This window comes from Abramis brama, assembly GCF_963993115.1.
Source record: "Abramis brama genome assembly, chromosome: 12".
In the NCBI taxonomy this organism is placed as follows: Eukaryota; Metazoa; Chordata; class Actinopteri; order Cypriniformes; family Leuciscidae; genus Abramis; species Abramis brama.
In genome coordinates this window covers 37,553,630-37,571,721 of record NC_139974.1, presented here as the reverse complement: position 1 = coordinate 37,571,721, position 18,092 = coordinate 37,553,630, and the positions used below count along the sequence as shown (strand labels likewise).

The 18,092-nt window shown below is 36.8% G+C and overlaps 2 protein-coding genes across 2 annotated transcripts; both read left to right on the top strand.

The window, feature by feature from the left end:
* The first annotated feature begins 709 nt into the window (after positions 1–709).
* Positions 710–4,365, top strand: fkbp9 (FKBP prolyl isomerase 9). The gene is made up of 7 exons (XM_084130799.1): positions 710–852; positions 938–1,127; positions 1,202–1,347; positions 1,965–2,151; positions 2,261–2,406; positions 3,647–3,810; positions 3,909–4,365. The coding sequence occupies exons 1-7, from the start codon at positions 717–719 to the stop codon at positions 4,083–4,085; spliced, it is 1,146 nt and encodes a 381-aa protein (XP_083986925.1). The 5' UTR covers positions 710–716; the 3' UTR covers positions 4,086–4,365.
* A 1,899-nt stretch (positions 4,366–6,264) lies between these two features.
* On the top strand, positions 6,265–17,600 carry sytl1 (synaptotagmin-like 1). Its single transcript, XM_084131288.1, has 16 exons — positions 6,265–6,391; positions 7,192–7,245; positions 7,478–7,611; positions 7,688–7,830; positions 7,924–8,092; positions 9,514–9,568; positions 9,647–9,677; positions 9,758–9,822; positions 9,902–9,991; positions 10,085–10,251; positions 12,934–13,036; positions 13,155–13,316; positions 13,907–13,985; positions 14,812–14,911; positions 14,998–15,197; positions 16,489–17,600. Exons 3-16 carry the CDS (start codon positions 7,496–7,498, stop codon positions 16,629–16,631), a joined length of 1,623 nt encoding a protein of 540 aa, XP_083987414.1. The 5' UTR covers positions 6,265–6,391; positions 7,192–7,245; positions 7,478–7,495; the 3' UTR covers positions 16,632–17,600.
* The last annotated feature ends 492 nt before the right edge of the window (positions 17,601–18,092 follow it).

The window sequence follows — 18,092 nt, the reverse complement described above, 5'->3', positions numbered from 1 at the left end:
TCTAATGACTTACTTATACAGATGTCGCCACCTATTGGTGTAATCCTGTAACATTCAATAAAAAAGGGTTTATTTGTTTAAATAAATAAATAAATATTAGATTCATATAAATAATAAACATCTAACAGTACAGTACTACGGTGAGTAGAAAAAAAATATGTAAGACAAATTTTTAAAATATTTTCCAAATAATATTTTACACTTATAATATTATTTTATTCAGTATAAATTGGGTCTTTATACATGAAACTATATAGCTGCCTTTTAAATTTTAGGATGGGGGTCCCTTGTATGAACATATGATCATATTTGTGGGTCTGTGGCATCATAACATATAGAAAACCCCTTCTTCAAAACACACAAAAGCAATATATAATAGCACTCTTGGACCGTTGCTTGACCAATCAGATTTGAGGACAAGAACTGTTGTATAATGCACAAATGTAAATAAATTAAATATATGTTAAATATGTGAATATATTAAAATTTTAAATAAATATAATATAATTTATAATTATAAATATATAATTTTAGATGTCCAAAAATTAAAAATATATATATTTTTTTTTTGGACATAAACAGGTTAAAACCATTTTCATCCTAATTCTAATTATTGCTTATTTTATGTAATACATTTCAAGAATATAAAAATAAAGATTTATGTAATTTTTTTCCTGATGAGTAATTCTGATTCTTTCATTTGCAGTCACACGCGTATGCGCACCTATGACACTTACGTGGGGATTGGCTGGCTCATTGCGGGAATGGACCAGGGGCTTTTGGGAATGTGTGTGGGAGAAAAACGCATCATCACCATTCCACCTTTCCTTGGCTATGGAGAGAATGGGGATGGTGAGAGTCATTTTATTAGTAATATATACTAACAGTTTTTGTCCATGCAAAATTAGCATTACAGCATCGTTATCTCCTCTCACAGGAAGTGACATCCCCGCTCAAGCCTCTCTGGTGTTTGATGTGGTTCTGCTGGACCTTCATAACCCCAAAGATGAAATCACAGTACAGGTGGAACACCTTCCAGATCCTTGTCCACGCAAGAGTCAAACTGGAGACTTCATGCGGTATCATTATAACGGATCCCTGCTGGACGGCACATTCTTTGACTCCAGGTAAAAACCCTAGATACTTTCATTTAAAAGTGATATACAGTGCACTTATGCTTACAGTTGTGTTTATGTTTCAGTTACTCAAGGAATCGCACATATGACACTTACATCGGTAAAGGCTATGTGATCGCAGGGATGGACCAAGGACTCCTGGGTGTGTGTGTTGGAGAGCGCAGGAGGGTTGTTATCCCACCACACCTGGGGTATGGAGAAGAGGGCACAGGTGTGTGTTGATCTGACTTTTTATGGTTTCGGATATTACCTTTCATGCAGTGTGTAATATAGCTTTTTGTGAATGTAACAGGTCTGCAAAAGTTTCAAAGATCAAAGTGCTTGATAAATGGAGTTACTGTTGTCCACATGTCCAGAAGACAGTTTTCTGCGCTGTAAAAGCAAATACACTTTAATGCATTTCATCCAAAGGAGTTGGACTCGAATTGATACAGTAAAACCGACGCCATTGTTACTGTTCGTATCACTGTGTGTCAAGTGCTGAGGAAGAGCGGAAATTCAGATATGGTAATGGTGTTTCGTTTCCAACATCCACTTTAAGCGGTCGACCAATCACAACAGACTGGGCCATCTGACCAATCAGAGCAGAGCAGGCTCTCGGAAAGCCGGGGTTTAGAGAGACCGAATCCTTTATCGAACCGTTTCAGACACTGTGAGAAAAGAGCTGATGCTGCAATGCATAGTATGAGAAAATTAAAGTGTTTTTTGTAAACCTACTGTGTTGGAGACCTCCAAAACAAAACCAAGAACCTTTAAAATAGCATAATAAGGTTAAAAACAACAACACACATTTACCTTTGCATGAATCTCTTCAATTTCCTCCTACAGGAACTAAGATCCCCGGCTCAGCTGTGCTGGTGTTTGATGTCCACATTATTGATTTCCACAACCCATCTGATACAGTTGTGATCACCAGTGTGAAGCCAGAGAATTGCACCTACATTGCAAAACGTGGCGATTTTGTCAAATACCACTACAACGCCACTCTCATGGACGGCACCAACATCAGCTCCACGTGCGTTGCAATTGCAATTTGTTTTTTGAAGTTGACATTACAAGTATTTTATTTGATTAATGTTTTTATCTAAACTGATGTTTTCCTCTGTGTCTGTGTGTTTATTCAGGCACACCTTTGGCAAGACGTATGATGTGGTTCTGGGGTCCGGACAGGTGGTTTTAGGCATGGAACAAGGGCTAACAGGAATGTGTGTTGGAGAGAAGCGCAACCTAGTCATTCCACCTCACCTTGCCTATGGAGAGAGGGGAGTTGGTAAGACACACATTTATATTATTATTATTTCCACTAAGGTCATTCTGAGTTCTGAATTCACTCAGTGAAGGACTCTCCCGACTGATACCGTTATTAGTAGATTTGTGAAGCTTTTTGAACGATTCATTAAAACTCATAAGAGTAATTTCTTTGTGAATTGGACTACATGGGCTGCGTCTGAAATCATATATTCTCTTGTACTTATTTTGAATAAGTAGTTACTTCATGACTGCTAAAAAGTATGTTCTATATAGTATGAATCTGTGTAGTATGAATGTAATCAGGACATACTACATTCATCATGTTGTCATTATCATGTGACCTACCTTGCGTCACTTCTCTGTCATTCACAAATCCTCTCTCGTGGCCTCATGGGATAGTAAAATGTCCATCATATGCACACTTCAGAATCTCGCCGGAAGTAGTAGGTCATTCGGGTACTTTTTTATGAGTGCTGTGAATTCAAACATACTTCTTTTGTCACACACTGTTTTTTGCCTACAATATAGTAGGGAAGTATGTGATTTAGGATGCAGCCGAATGTATTTTATTCACTAAAAAGAACCGACTCTTAAGAATCATTTACTTAAGAATCGGACAATGCTTTGGCTTCGTGATTTTTTTATTGCAATTTGTGATGGACCCACCAGAGGGAGCCAACAGACACCAGCAAAGTACATTACTCTTACAAACCTACTCAGCTAAACAACGATTTATGTGCTGATATCAAAAAAGCATTAGCTGTCATTTAGTGAGTCAACTAATGTTATTTTAATGTTTTTTAATTATGTAATGATGAGAGGGATACACATGGGGTCCCTAAAAACTGCAACTCTATACCAACGTGTAGAAACACAGTTCAAACCTGTATATTTCCCAGAATATTAAATATAGAATATTAAAGATGGTGTGAAATGGAAAATGCGTTAGTCTTTTCTTCCCCATTGTGATCCAAGTGAAGAACAAATGTAGGGCGGGGCTTGATTTTGTACATGGGGAATTGATTGGATGGTTGTGGGTTGCTATTGGTCGATCTCATGTGAGTGACAGGTTGCCCTGCAATCGCTCCATCATCAGAGAAGAGATGCTGCAAGAGGGAGGGGAAGTTATTTCGATTAAAGATTATGAGCACACTTGAATTAATGATGTGCACGGATAAATCACTGCAATATTCCATAAAAAAAACAAGAATTGTCAATTTTGATTTCATAGTGATTTTAAGTACCATTTCTTTGCTCAGATGGAGAGGTCCCTGGCAGTGCTGTACTGGTGTTTGATGTTGAGATGGTGGACATGGAGGAGGGTCTTCCTGACGGCTACATGTTTGTGTGGAACAACGAAGTCTCTCCTGATCTTTTCAGTGAGATGGACAAGAACAAAGACGCTCAAGTGGACTCCACTGAGGTATACAGCTTCTGACTGTGTGTTTGGCTGTGTGTCACCAATACATCTGCAAAATGTTAATTAAGTTAATTTCATCATTGTCTGTCCCTTCCATACAGTTTTCAGATTACATCCTCCTGCAGGTAGAAGAGGGCAAAGGTCGTCTTGCGCCAGGTTTTGAAACGAAACGCATCATAGAGAACATGTACGATAACCAGGACCGCAACAAGGATGGACGAATCACAGAGGATGAGTTTAAACTCAAGGCAGATGAAGTCACTCATGATGAGTTATGAGTCTGGACTCAGGGATACAGGGTTGTGATTGGTTGTGTGGTTTAATATTATAATAAGTGGGTGGGTTATAAAGAGACTGGATTTGCCAGTGAAGTGTCACTGTTGATGACTTAAGATGTTTGTTTGAGAGGTGTGTGCATGTATGAGTGTGCATAATTGTGTTTATATATGATTTTTGTACATGTCTTTGAATGTTTGTAAGAGTCTTGAGTGATACAATTGTGCAAAACATTGCTTTGTAAAAAAAATCCCTTTAATAAACACATTCCAACCCCCAAAATGTTACTTAAATTACTATTTTATTACAGCTTGAGAAATATTGCTTTTCATAAGTGACCAGCAGAAGTCAGGTAAAAGGTGAGCAGCTTCAAAATAACATTTGTTACATAATTTAGGGTTTTAGCTTGTGGACTGACATGTTAAAATGCAATATGTGTGTTATCCGAGGCATAATATTTGCAAGCTTTTGAACTTTGAATGTTTTCTTCATGGTTGATTCTGATATGTTCCTGATAATGTTCCTTCAGCCTTAGCAAATAGAAATAGCACTAAAACAGTCGCTACACGACTCAATGAACAATGCCTGAGAATAACATGAGCGTCTAAGTGTCTGCGTCTGCCCGGTGTTTTTGTAATCCTCTGAACGTGTGTCAGTGTGTGTTTAGTAGGTGTGGGCAGATAGAGACTCCAAACCGGAACTGACAGAAACAGACATGAGTACAACGTGAAAACAAATGGACCTTTTCTGTCCCCAAGAATGAAAAAAAAAGGAAAAAGCATTACTAAAGTGTCCGGAAACATTTTAATTTTCATGTCAAGCATTTAGAAAACCCTCCTTGCTAAGCTTTCTTAATTCAGAACCAAACCATTTCTTGATATTTTATCAGCTTAAAGTTAATTAACTGCTAGCTATAACTTGATGTGTTAGAAAGTCCTAGTCGTGTACAGATTTTTCTCCAAAATGTCATTACCATCACATCATCACATACATTCCACACGTCACACATTAAACAAAACTCTAGTTGAACATTGATTTCAAGTAGTCCAATGTGCCCCAAATTGAGGAATCACTTCCATAAATACCAGACAAAAGTCACTACAGCCAGGCTTTTTACTGCTATTAGCACAGTAACCAGTGTTGAGGTAACGCATTACATGTAATGCAAGGTATGTAATCAGATTACTTTTTTCAAGTAACTAGTAAAGTAACCCATTACATTTAAATTTACAGGAAAATATCAGTTACTTTTTCAAATAAGTTGTGCAAGTTACTTTGTTCTCCCAATCATTGACTATTCTTCTGTCCCCATGGTTATGGCAGCACTGATGAAAGGTTTGCACTTCCTTCAGGCTGAGGCTTATTTATTTCACTTTTGGTGTGAAAGGGCAAGGGCCTTTACATTTGCCAAAAATAGAACTTATTTTTTTAATCTCTTTCCTCAATGATGTCAATTTCCGGCAATCCATGTTTTCACTGTTATATGGTAGGGGGCGCTATCACATATCTTCTGAAACATCAAACATTAAACAGTATATAAACCAACATCTATGTTTTGATCATCGTTCTGAATCCATTCAGAAATATTCAAAATGTTGCTTTTTTTAATTAAACTTACCCATATTCATGCATGAATCCAGAATAAAATGTTTTTGTTTTTTTTAAGCCGAGATCTCTTCTTTCTTTTGATATATTGCAGATATATTCAGATATTCATGCAACAAAATATTCTGGGGGCCATAAAAGATTTGAGAAAATGATAAAAGGGAACGCTGGCAGGGAAAGAGTTAAAAAACAAACAAGCATGCCAAACCCAGGTGAGAAAAAAGTAACGCAAAAGTAGCGTAACGCATTACTTTTCATAAAAAGTAACTAATGCAATTAGTTACTTTTTTAAGGAGAGTAACATAATATAGTAATGCATTACTTGCATTACCAACACTTAGACAACCTAAGAGAGAGAGAGAGAGAGAGAGAGAGAGAGAGAGAGAGTGTGTGTGTGTGTGTGTGTGTGTGTGTGAGAGAGAGAGAGAGAGAGAGAGAGAGAGAGAGAGAGAGACATACATAACATGCTGCGTGAACGTGAAGTGATTAGTAAAATGAGTGCATACTCGGTGATGTGTGAGAATCCGGTTCGTATTTTGCTCTGTGCCCGAGGGCGGGTGTGTGTGTGTGAGTGCCAGTCCTGCCAAACCAGATACAAACGAGTGTGTGTTTAGAAACTACCGACAGCTAAACTAGGCAAAGAAAAACCCGCGACAATGAAATGCCCAGAGGACAATGAAATACCCAGAGGACATTAGATGAGGTACAGATTTTACATTTAGTTGTAAACATTAGTTGCTTCTTCTCGTTCTTTTTCACGTTTGAGTTGGGTGCAAGTGAGAGAGTTTGACAGGTGCGACTCCATCTGTTAATTTATCCTCGTTTGTTAAACATTTAACTAACCGAAAGTCTTTAGCAGCTTGACCTAAAGTGCATTATAATAGTTTATGCTTGTGTTATGTGGAAGTAGATAAACACTTGGCCTCAGTGCAGTGGTAAGCAATTTGTTTACTTTTGCCTTGTTTGTCGCTGTTTGTTATGCGCGTGCGCGATTCAAGCATCGCTTTGTATCAGATACTTATATTGGAAATGATTTTAATCTCTTTATTTGTCAATTTAGCTTGGGACAAAGCAGGGAAATGCAGAATTCTTTGTATATCAGTTACAAAATCAAATAGGAATTTAATGAAATATTATATATTATACACATTTTTACACATATAAACTCTTGTTGCTTAGGAGTTTAATATGTACACTTGTGAATTTAGTAGTGTGGAAAGCAAATTTTTATTTGGTTTATTATTATTGATTGCTACGGAAGGATTTAGGGGGTTATAGTATAGGCTAATATTTAAGCAAACATATAAAGATGACATTTTGGGCTGTAAAAAAAGTGTATATTTCGAAAGTGTATATATAGTGTATAAGAAAATAAAATCAATTTATTAAATAAAGTAAATAAAAAAAAACCATACAAACAAAAAGCATATCCTTGTGGCATTAAAAACAACGTATCAAAGAGCATTAGTGGGCTATTATGTTTTTTTCTTCTTCTTGTTTTAGGGAATTTGAAGTCCCTTTATTGCATCTGGAGGACATGAATACACATTAACGCAGGTTGGAAATTGAAAATTAATTTGAATTTGATTTCATTCTTAAATTAATTTTAAAGTGTCTTGCAATTGAAAATTGCTTTTCTGATACAATAACCTTTATTGTTTTTTTAAATTGTTTTCTTAAATTTGTATTCTCTCATTTGTGCATTCAACTCGTTCAGTTCCCACATTTCCATCTGCAACTCTTAGGTGTGGGTTCTCATAAATCTAATCTAAATCATCTTAATAACCAGGTGTGAAGTGTGCCTGAAATGGAAGGGGAACCTAAACTAGATCTCTGTCACCTGACTGAGGTGGAGCAAACTGTAATTCTCAATGTTCTGCTGAGAGATGCTGAACTACGCAGCAAAGAGGAAGGGAGAATACGGTCAGTCTGTGTACAATACTGGACTTATTTGGTTCACATAAGTCATAGGAGCAATAAAATATATTTGTGTTTTCAGTAAGCTTCAGCAGACGGTGTCAGACCCTGTCCATCTGCGCTCTCTCTCGGGAGAGTGGTTTCATGAAGAGCGCGCTAAGAGATATCAGAAGGGAGGAGCTGATGTTGTGCATGCCTCCATACGTCGTAAGCGACGTGAAAAAGGTCACATGATCTCCTACTCATCCCTGTAGACTAGAGTAGTATTTGTGTGCATATACATGTGTTGACATTACAATATTCTTTTTTTTTTACTAGATACACCTTTGATGGCAATATTTGATGAAGAAAAAAGTAATGACTCTTCTCAATTACATGAGCAGCGAGAGGAAGAAAAGAGTACAGAGAGAGAATTGCTGGAACATATAAGTGTAAGAGAGGATGACAAGGACCAGGAAGAGAAGGAAAGAGAAAAAGATGGAGAAAGGTTGGTGCAACTTTTGGTGTCATCTCTCTTCCTTAACTTTGGACTGAGTAAAATAAATGCATCTAAACAGTCTGTATATTAAAGAGGCCATATTATGCCATTTTACAAAGTCAGGATTTTGTTTTTAAGCTCTACTTGAATAGGTTTTCATGCTTCAATGTTCAAAAAACACATTATTTTTCACATATTTGACATTGTTGCAGCTCCTCTCTTCCCAGTCTGTCAGTAACGCTCTGTTTAGTTCCTGTCTCTATGAAGCCCCGCCTTCTGAAAAGCACAAAGTGCTCTGATTGGTCGGCTGGATCAGTGTGTTGTGATTGGTCAACCGCTTCGAGCTTGTTTGGGAAATGCCCCGCACCTTACCATAACCGCCAGTTTCAACACACCACTAACTAACTCAACCAGTCCCCGCCCCTTTATTTAGCGTATGCCAGGGATAGGCAACTCCGGTCCTGGAGGGCCACTGTCCTGCAGAGTTTAGCTTCAGCCCTGATAAAAACTCACCTGCCTGTATCTATCTAGTAATCCTGAAAACACTGATTGCCTTGTTCAGGTGTGTTTAATTAGGGTTGGAGCTAAACTCTGCAGGACAGTGGCCCTCCAGGACCGGAGTTGCCTATCCCTGGCGTATGCCTTGGGCAGGAATTATTTAAATTATGAATATTGTGACGTGTTCATAACTCAAGACTACACTGGAGGCGTTTCAGGGAGTTCAGAAACAGACACTGATATAGAGAATAACACTTTGAGTGACTTTGTAACTTTGCAGAGTTTTTTCATGCTTAAACAGCAACATTACACACTAAAGAAAACATGGAAGAGTACATGGAAACCCATTAAATGCAGTGTACTTGATCATATCTCATTGGGCCTTATTCACTAACTTAATATAGCTTGTGTATGAACATGTTAACATGCAAATGATGATTCAATAATATGTTTGAAATCAGAAATATTGAATGCAAATATTTTCTGTGCAGATAAGATCACTTGTATTTAAGTCAAGTCATAATTAACTGTAGCGCAGCTTTACAGAGATAACAGGAAAATAACTATCAATGATGCAAACTTCATCAAATATTCAAATTTGAATTTGGCTGTAAAGCAGCTTTAAAAAAGACAATAGTGTCGTTATTCATTAATAATGATTCAATTCCGTTAAATAACTGTCAATGTTGCAAAATCCGTCAATTATGAAACACGGTCGAATTATCTATATAGCAGCTCTGCATGAAACATCGGTGTCATTATCAATAGCATCAGGTTTTCTTTTCAGTATCAGTGCAGTCAAATCGATATTGCAGAATATTAAATGTGTTTTAAACTCGAACAAAGTGTGACAGATTCAAGGGTGTGAACTAATCTTCAGTTATTAGTTTAATTATGATCCACTGTCTTATATTGTGGTATATCCTTTATAGCCTCATTCCTAAGGCAACGCCTGAACCACAATCCAGGACAAGACACATCACAAAGGTAATTTTACATTTAAGATTATATTATCTATGCGTGTGAAATATGAGAGGTTTCACATAATGTTCTTGCTTTGAACAGAAGAGCGCAGCAGTAGGAAATGGTCTCGAAGGTAAAAGTCAAATCATATGATGCATTTATAAATGCCTCAACGCTCCACTCTGCTCACGTTCTCTTTCCCTCGTGCCTCAGGGAGTTTGGGAGAGTCAGCAGACAAAGAAAGGAGAGTTTTGCCAAGTGCACCACCATCTCTGCAGGTCTGTTCAGCTAGGCCTGTCGTACAGATACACACATGTGTGAGAAGCTGTTGTATTATGTATCTGTGTGTCTCTGTAGATGGACTCAGAGGGGGACATTGACTCTGGCAGCACTGAACTAGACTACACTAGGTTTGGCTCAGTTAGCAGCTTGACCTCTCATCATATGGTAAGACACACTCTCTCTCGAACACAACACATGATGGTCTGCAGAGCAACAGAAGCTGTGCAGGTGTAAACAGTGCAGTTTCTGTGTGAGTAGATGAATGGCAGTTTGATGAGCCTGTACAGTGTGGGGGATTTCGGGGATGTTGTAGTATCAGGGCGGATCCAGTTCTCGCTGCAGTATGACATCAAGAAGGAGGAGCTTCACGTGCACATTATATCCTGCCAAGACCTTGCATCGGCCCGCAAAAATCGATCGGACCCGTAAGTGTACAATGGCCATGGTCATTTTCATTCAGTCATACTTTCAGTATTTATTTCATTTATTTATTTATTTATTTTACTGCTGTCAGTTAAACGCGTTATTAACGGCGTAAAATTTTTTATTGCGAGATTAAAGGGATAGTTCGCCCAAAAATGAAAATTCTGTCATCATTTACTCACCCTCAAGTTGTTTCAAACCTGTATGAATTTCTTTTTTCTGCTGAACACAAAAGAAGATATTTTGAAAAATGTCGGTAACCAAACAGTTGATGGACCCCATTGACTTCCATAGTAGGAAAAAAAAATACTATGGACGTCAATGGGGTCCATCAACCGTTAGGTTACCGACATTTTTCAAAATATCTTCTTTTGTGTTCAGCAGAAAAAAGAAATTCATACAGGTTTGAAACAACTTGAGGGTAGAATTTTCATTTTTGGGTGAACTATCCCTTTAACGTTCTTTTTGGCCTAGCAAACTTTGTAGTTTTTTTCACATGCTGTTGCAACTAGTAACGTTAGAAAAACTACAACACCACACTGGATCTAGCTAGACTGGAAACAAAACAACAGGCACGCCTCACACACTTGTTTGGGCTTGCTAGCCGGCCAAAGAGTAGAAGGCTAACGTTACGTTTTGAGTGGATGGCGAGCGCGAGACGCCGAAATGGATGCCAATAAGATTCTGAATGGAAAGTTTACTTTTAAAAAGTTGCCAAATGGTTCCCTTGACAAGACTAAAGTGATCTGTGTGTTTTGTCGTTGTGAACTGAGCGATCATCGCAGCACGTCCAGTCTGAAATACCACTTGATGGCCAAGCACACATTCTCTGATGCGATTATTTGCTCCAAGTGTGAATGTTAGTGTGAAATTGTACACTACAGTATATGCCAATGTTGTTTTCAATAAAAAAACATTTGCACAAAGCAAGCCGATCCACTTTTCCATGTTGATACAGTGCTATGCATAAGTTTAGACACCCATGCTAAAGTTGACTAAAAAGAGGAATAAAAAATCATATTTTGGAAATTGAACTTAATGCCTTAATTTAAAAAAATTAGGAAAAATCCAACTTTTAAGGACACCAATTTTCTTTGTGAATGAATAATGTATCGTAAATAAATAAATGTTCTTCCTTAAAATACAGGGTGCATAAGTCTGGACACCCCTATGTTAAATTCCCATAGAGGCAGGCAGATTTTTATTTTTAAATTAAAAGTAAGAATATAAAGTTCCCTTGGCCTTTGGAATTAAAATAGCCCCACATCATCAAACAGCCTTCACCATACCTAGAGATTGGCATGGTTTTATTTCAGTTAGCCTAATAGCTGGTTTGATTTGCATTGAGAGATGATCTTATGGAAAGTACCCCATGCCAATCTCTAGGTATGGTGAAGGCTATGTGATGATGTGGGGCTATTTTAATTCCAAAGGCCAAGGGAACTTTATCAGGATGCATAGTATCCTGGATCCATGAAGTAACTGGCCTTTAAAAATAAAAATCTGCCTGCCTCTATGGGAATTTAACATAGGGGTGTCCAAACTTATGCACCCTGTATTTTAAGGAAGAACATTTATGATACATTATTCATTCACAAAGAAAATTGGTGTCCTTAAAGGTTGGATTTTTCCTAATTTTTTTAATTAAGGCATTAAGTTCAATTTCCAAAAGATGATTTTTTATTCCTCTTTTTAGTCAACTTTAGCATGGGTGTCTAAACTTATGCATAGCACTATAAGAGCATTAAAATGAGAAAAAATAATGGGACAAAAAGAAATCAAGGGACATTTAGAATAGATAAAAATGTGCGATTAATTACGATTAATTGCGAGTTAACTATGACATTAATGCGATTAATCGGGATTAAATATTTTAATCGTTTGACAGCACTAATTTATTTATTTTAATATTTTTGTCTCTTATGCTCACCAGGGTTGATCAAAAATAAAGAAGAAACAGTAATATTGTGAAATATTATTACAATATTAAAAGGCTGTTAGAATATAATGTAAAATGTAATTTATTCCTGTGATCAAAGCTGAATTTTCAGCATCATTTCTCCATTCTTCAATGTCACATGATCCTTCAGAAATCATTCTAATATGACGATTTGCTGCTTAAGAAACATTTCTGATTATTATCAATGTTGTAAACAGTGGAAACTGTGATGCATTTTTTCAGGATTCTTTGATGAACACAAAGGTCAAAAGAACAGTGTTTATTTGAAACATTAATTATGTCTTTACTGCCACTTTTGATCAATTCAATGCATCGTTGCTGAATAAAAGTATTAATGGTAACACTTTACTTAAAGCCTTTATATATATAATGCATTATAAAAGTTTTACAAGTGCATTAATTATGCCTTGTAATGCACCTTATAATGCATCATATGGTCTCAGGAATAATTGTAACCATTATAATACATTATAATACTTATCTATTTATTGTTACAAAGTATAATGCATTCAAACACAGGACAAACAACCGATTTCAGATTTAACAAGGATTTGCATTTTAACTTTGGTTACAATTATTTATGAAAAGATATAATGCATTATACATAAATGCTTAACGTAAATGTTACCATATTAATTTCTTAAAAAAAAAAAAAAAACGTACTGACCCCAAACTTTATTTGAACGTATATAATGGATGGTTTCCGTCTTTCTCTCACACACAGATACGTTAAAGTTTACCTTCTCCCCGACAACACATCCCGCAGTAAGAAGAAAACTGCAATGAAGAGAAAAACATTAAATCCAGTCTATAATGAAACCATGAAAGTCAGTTCTCTTTCATAGATTATTATTTTTCAAATTACTCCTATGAATTTAAAATACATTACTGAACTTGCAGTACTATTTCTTTCCCCACTCAACTATAAAATGTTGCCTGTACCAGTACAAAGTGCGCAGACTGGACCTCCAGGCTCGTGTGTTGAGTCTGTCAGTCTGGCACTTGGAGAGAATGAGGAGAAACCTGTTCCTGGGGGAGGTGGAGGTGAGGCTGGGTCTGTGGGACTGGAGCCAGAGCCAACCAACCTGGCACAACCTCCAGCCAAGAGTGAGCCAGATTCAGAGATAGTCTGCATCCCAAATCACATACGCTCATGAGTAGAGAGTTATTTTTACATGTACATTTATTTTACAGTCATGCATTTGGCAGACACTTTTATCCAAAGCAACTTGCATTGCATTTCTTATCAGTTCTTGCTTTCCCTGGGAATCGAACCCATGACCTTGGCGTTGCAAGCGTCAACGCTCTACTGTTTGAGCTCCAGGAAAGCCATCAAATTTTGAATAAGTAATTACTTCACGATAGTGAACATTCTCCATGTTGTCATTGTCACGTGACCTACCAGCGTCAGTTATGTTCACTGTTCACAAATCCTCTCCCGAGGCCTCATGGTATAGTAAAGTGTCCATTGAATGCACACTTCAGAATCTCGCGGAAGTAGTAGTTCATCCAGGTACATTTTTGACGACTTTTATGAGTACTGTGAATTCAGACATGCTACTTTTGTTACATACTCTTTTTCGCCTACTATATAGTTGGGAAGTATGTGATTTCGGATGCAGTCATAGTCTGATATGTGTAATGAAATAAACCTGTGATAGTCAGTCTCTCATTTAGGACTCCTTCTCTTGATGTAGGTTCAGTTAAGTCCAGATGCCATCATCAGCAGAGGAACCATTCTGTTCTCAATTAAGTTTGTACCTCCGGGTTCAGAGGGTGAGTGTGAGCAGATGCTTCATGTTTAAAACCTTTATATCCACATTTATATGCAGGGCCATTGCTAAACGTCATGTGACCCATTACCAGTTTTTCATGGGTGGGTCCACTGTCCCTTCAGTAAAAGGCGATACAGTAGAGCAGGGATTCCCAAACTTTTTTGGTCAGCAGAATCCATTTGATATAAAATATTTTATTGAGGTACACCCTTTATTTTAATATTTCAATTACTTAACAAGGCTCTCTGATATTGGATAATGGTCACGTGTCATGCAGGTTAACAAATAAAATAAAGTATTTTAATTATACATTTTTTAATTTCGACAGAAACTTATTTTGTGATTATTATTTATATCATATTTTTACATGATTATTGTTATTACTTTTAACTAATTAGCCAGAAATATATTACCATTGTAATAATACAATTGCACTCTAAATAAATAAAAATAATAATATTTGATCATTAAAAAATAATTTAATTTTACACTGCAATACTAATGTCTTAAATTATTCAAACCCTCAAGCTTTTATTTTGGCGTAAAATAGTTTTTGCTGTTTAGTTGACAACAGGTTTATAACCACGTTTTTTTTTTTATTATTACTTGTGCAGCCCTCTTTCTTTATTTTAAATATTATAATTTAATTATTAGCTTTTCATCCACTCACAAACCCCTTGTTTGGTAAACCCTGCTGAGATTGGATCCCTCTGGTCTCATTACTGATTGGTCCTGGGACAGTGTTGCCCCCCTGTGGTCTGTTCAGGTACAGCGTGTTTAAAACCCCTTCATGTCAATATCTTGTTTTGTGTGTTCTGTGACTGTAGGAAATGGCCATCCACTGACTGGTGAGCTCCATATATGGTTGAGAGAGATTGTTGGTCTACTTCCCACAAAACGTGGTGCACCCAACACATATGTGAAAAGGTGTGTGTGCACGTTCATGACAGACTGGGTCATTTTATTTATTTGTTTATTATGTATGAGTGCATGAGTATGGTCTGTTTGTCCAGTGTGGTATTACCAGATGAAAGCGGCATCAGTGGCCAGCGGACTCGACTGGTGCGAGCTTCTGTCAGCCCAGTGTTCAACCACACAATGGTTTATGACGGGTTTCAGTCCAGTGACCTCATTCAGGCATGTGCTGAAATAACAGTCTGGAATCCACATCACTCTGACTGTCTGGGTGGAGTACGACTCAGCACAGGCTCTGGTAATACGGATTTGAACATACTTGACAATAAAAATAAAAACAGGACCTATAATGCCCTTTTACAAAGTCTTGATTTTGTCTTTGGGCTCTGTTAGAATAGGTTTTCATGTTGAATGTTCAAAAAACACCTTATCTTACATATTTTAGGCCTATATTGTTGCAGCTCCTCTCTTCCCAGCTGTCAGTAACGCTCAGGGGTGCGTTTCCCATACAACGACGTAACTCGCTGCTTAAATACCATAGTATGATGCATCGTTGAAGAAATCAACTAGCTAGTCACGACTGTTTCCCGAAACCGTACTGTCGCAAATTGGTCGTTCAACCACGTTGGTTAATGATCTCACGCAGGTGTTTGGAGTAATAACTTTCTTTAATGAATCTGTTTGAGACTGAATTAATGCTAGATATTTTGCTATAAATTACAAACATGGCATCTGAGGACTATTTCTCATTTTTCTCAGTTATTTTGCTTTATTTACAGATTCAGTCATGGGCTCGTTCTTACGTCGTAAAGCACGTTCGCACATGCGCACTCTTCAAAAACGGTGCTTTAAATCTCTTGACAAACTAAAAGACGTAAATGACATTTGTATGTATTCTATATAAACGATACAGATTGTAATGAATGTCAGCTTGCTTATTTTGCTCAAGACAAGGATTTATTAAGTCCACATGTCATGCAAACTAGAATCTCTGCTTCTAACCACAGGTCGAGAGCTGTCGTTCCAAACACAACTTTGCGATGCTGTTTGCGAATGTTCATTAGAACTTTGCTTTTGGTAAACACCGACTCATTGAACTACGCTGAAAACGACGGAACTTGCGACCATAGTCGGCTAACAATGCTTTTGGGAAACACACCCCTGTTCAGTTCCTGTCTCCATGAAGCCCCTCCTTCTGAAAAGCGCAATGTGCTCTGATTGGTTGGCTGGATCATTGTATTGTGATTGGTCAACAGCTTCGAGTGTTTTTGGGAAATGTCCCGCCCCTTACCATAACCGCCAGTTTCAACAAACTACTAACTAACTCAACCAGGCCCCGCCCCTTTATTTAGCGTATGCCATGGGCGGGAATTATTTAAATGAGGAATATTGTGACGTGTTTGTTCCCAAGAAAACTCAAGACTACAATGGAGGCGTTTCAGGGAGTTCAGAAACAGTGACACTGATATAGAGAATTACTCCCTTTTCATGCTCAAACCGCAACATTGCACAATAAAAAAAAAAAGAATGCTGAAAATGTAAAAAGGCATAATAGTTCCTCTTTAAGACTGTGTGTTTATGTGTTGCAGGAGTGAGTTACGGTCAGTCAGTTTGCTGGATGGATTCTACCGAAGAAGAGATCAGTGTGTGGTCAAGAGTGATTCAGAGCTCCAGTAGCTGGGTGGACACTAGTCTGCCAATCAGAACCAACTTACAGCTCTGCTCTGACTGAACTTGTTCAACTTATGCATATTGGTTGCGAAACAGTTTGAGTAAAGACTGGAATACACTGCACAGCTTTTGCTCCGATTTTTTTACCTGATTTGCAGTCTAGACGAGTTGAGTTGACACTTCCAAAAGTCGGAGCCAGTCTGGAGATTTTAATCACTCAGAATTGACAGATTTCATTGTGTACACAACAGACTCACAGATTTTTAGCTTCAGACTAGGATTTCATCCAGTTGGAGGATATCAAACATGTTTTAAACATGTCATAGTGCCTATCCTTATCTTACCATTTCACCTCTAAATACTGTAGCAATCTGTACAGGACAGAAATGAGATCAATCTTCTTTTTATAAAGTTCTAGAAAGGGAATGCAAACAATCAAACATATTTTGCATGCATTTTTGCATAACATATTTTGCATGTAGGTAGTGGATTTGTTACAAAACAATCCTCACACATTTCTTTAAGTATTTTGCCAACATATACAATAGTGTTTTTGCAAGAGTTTGTCATGCAGAGCTGAGGGAGAAAAATGAGAATTCATTGTAATAACAAATAGTTCAACTAACTTAACTTGGTATTTTCATCTTTTCTTGTAATTATTATTAATCATTTTAAATTTATAATTTGTAGCTGGTCAGTTTATAAAGTGCTCATTGCTGGTCAAACCCCAAATGTAGTGAAACACTAACTACTGATTAAAACAACACCTTTTTCTTTAATTAAATGTGCATTGCATCAGTTTTCAAAAAATTACTATATAAAATCATGTTCTGATATTGTATGTCCTTTTTTTGGTCAGATTATTCAATAATAATCTGTTAGAATCAGTTTTTTTTTTTTTTTGCTTACATTAGGATGAATTAAAAAATAAAATGAGAGCCATTCTGTATAGTTGTAATATAGGCGTATTATGTAAAATTGTATTTGTTTGCTTCTTTATTAAACTTGGTCTACATTTTTCCACAGTGGCAGTAGCTCTTCATGTTTCAAGCATTTCTGCAAAGTTTCTTCCCATTTCCAGAGATGGCCATAAATACATGGAAATGTATTTAAAATACAAATACAAAATACTGTGTGGAATTTTTTTTTATTTAAATACAAATACAGTATTTTGTATTTTGAAAATACACAAAATACATGTGCAATTGGCCATCCAGTGCAGGTATAGGTCACAGTACATAGGCCTACTGACTTTACATTCCTAACCACATCTCTGCCCTCTCTTTCTTTCTTTCTTTCTTTAAAATTATAGTTTTTTTGTTTCTATAATTTTATTCAAATTAGAAAGTGTCTAAAATTAAAATCTAAAATTTTAAATTATAATTAATTTAGATTCATTTGACACTATTTAGCCCTTTTTGATTATTATTATTATTTTTTTAATGTACAATAAAACTAAAAGGTGAAGATTTTTGTGGTGTATCATTCATCAGTGCTTCTTTTTCCACTCCAACGTTCCGGA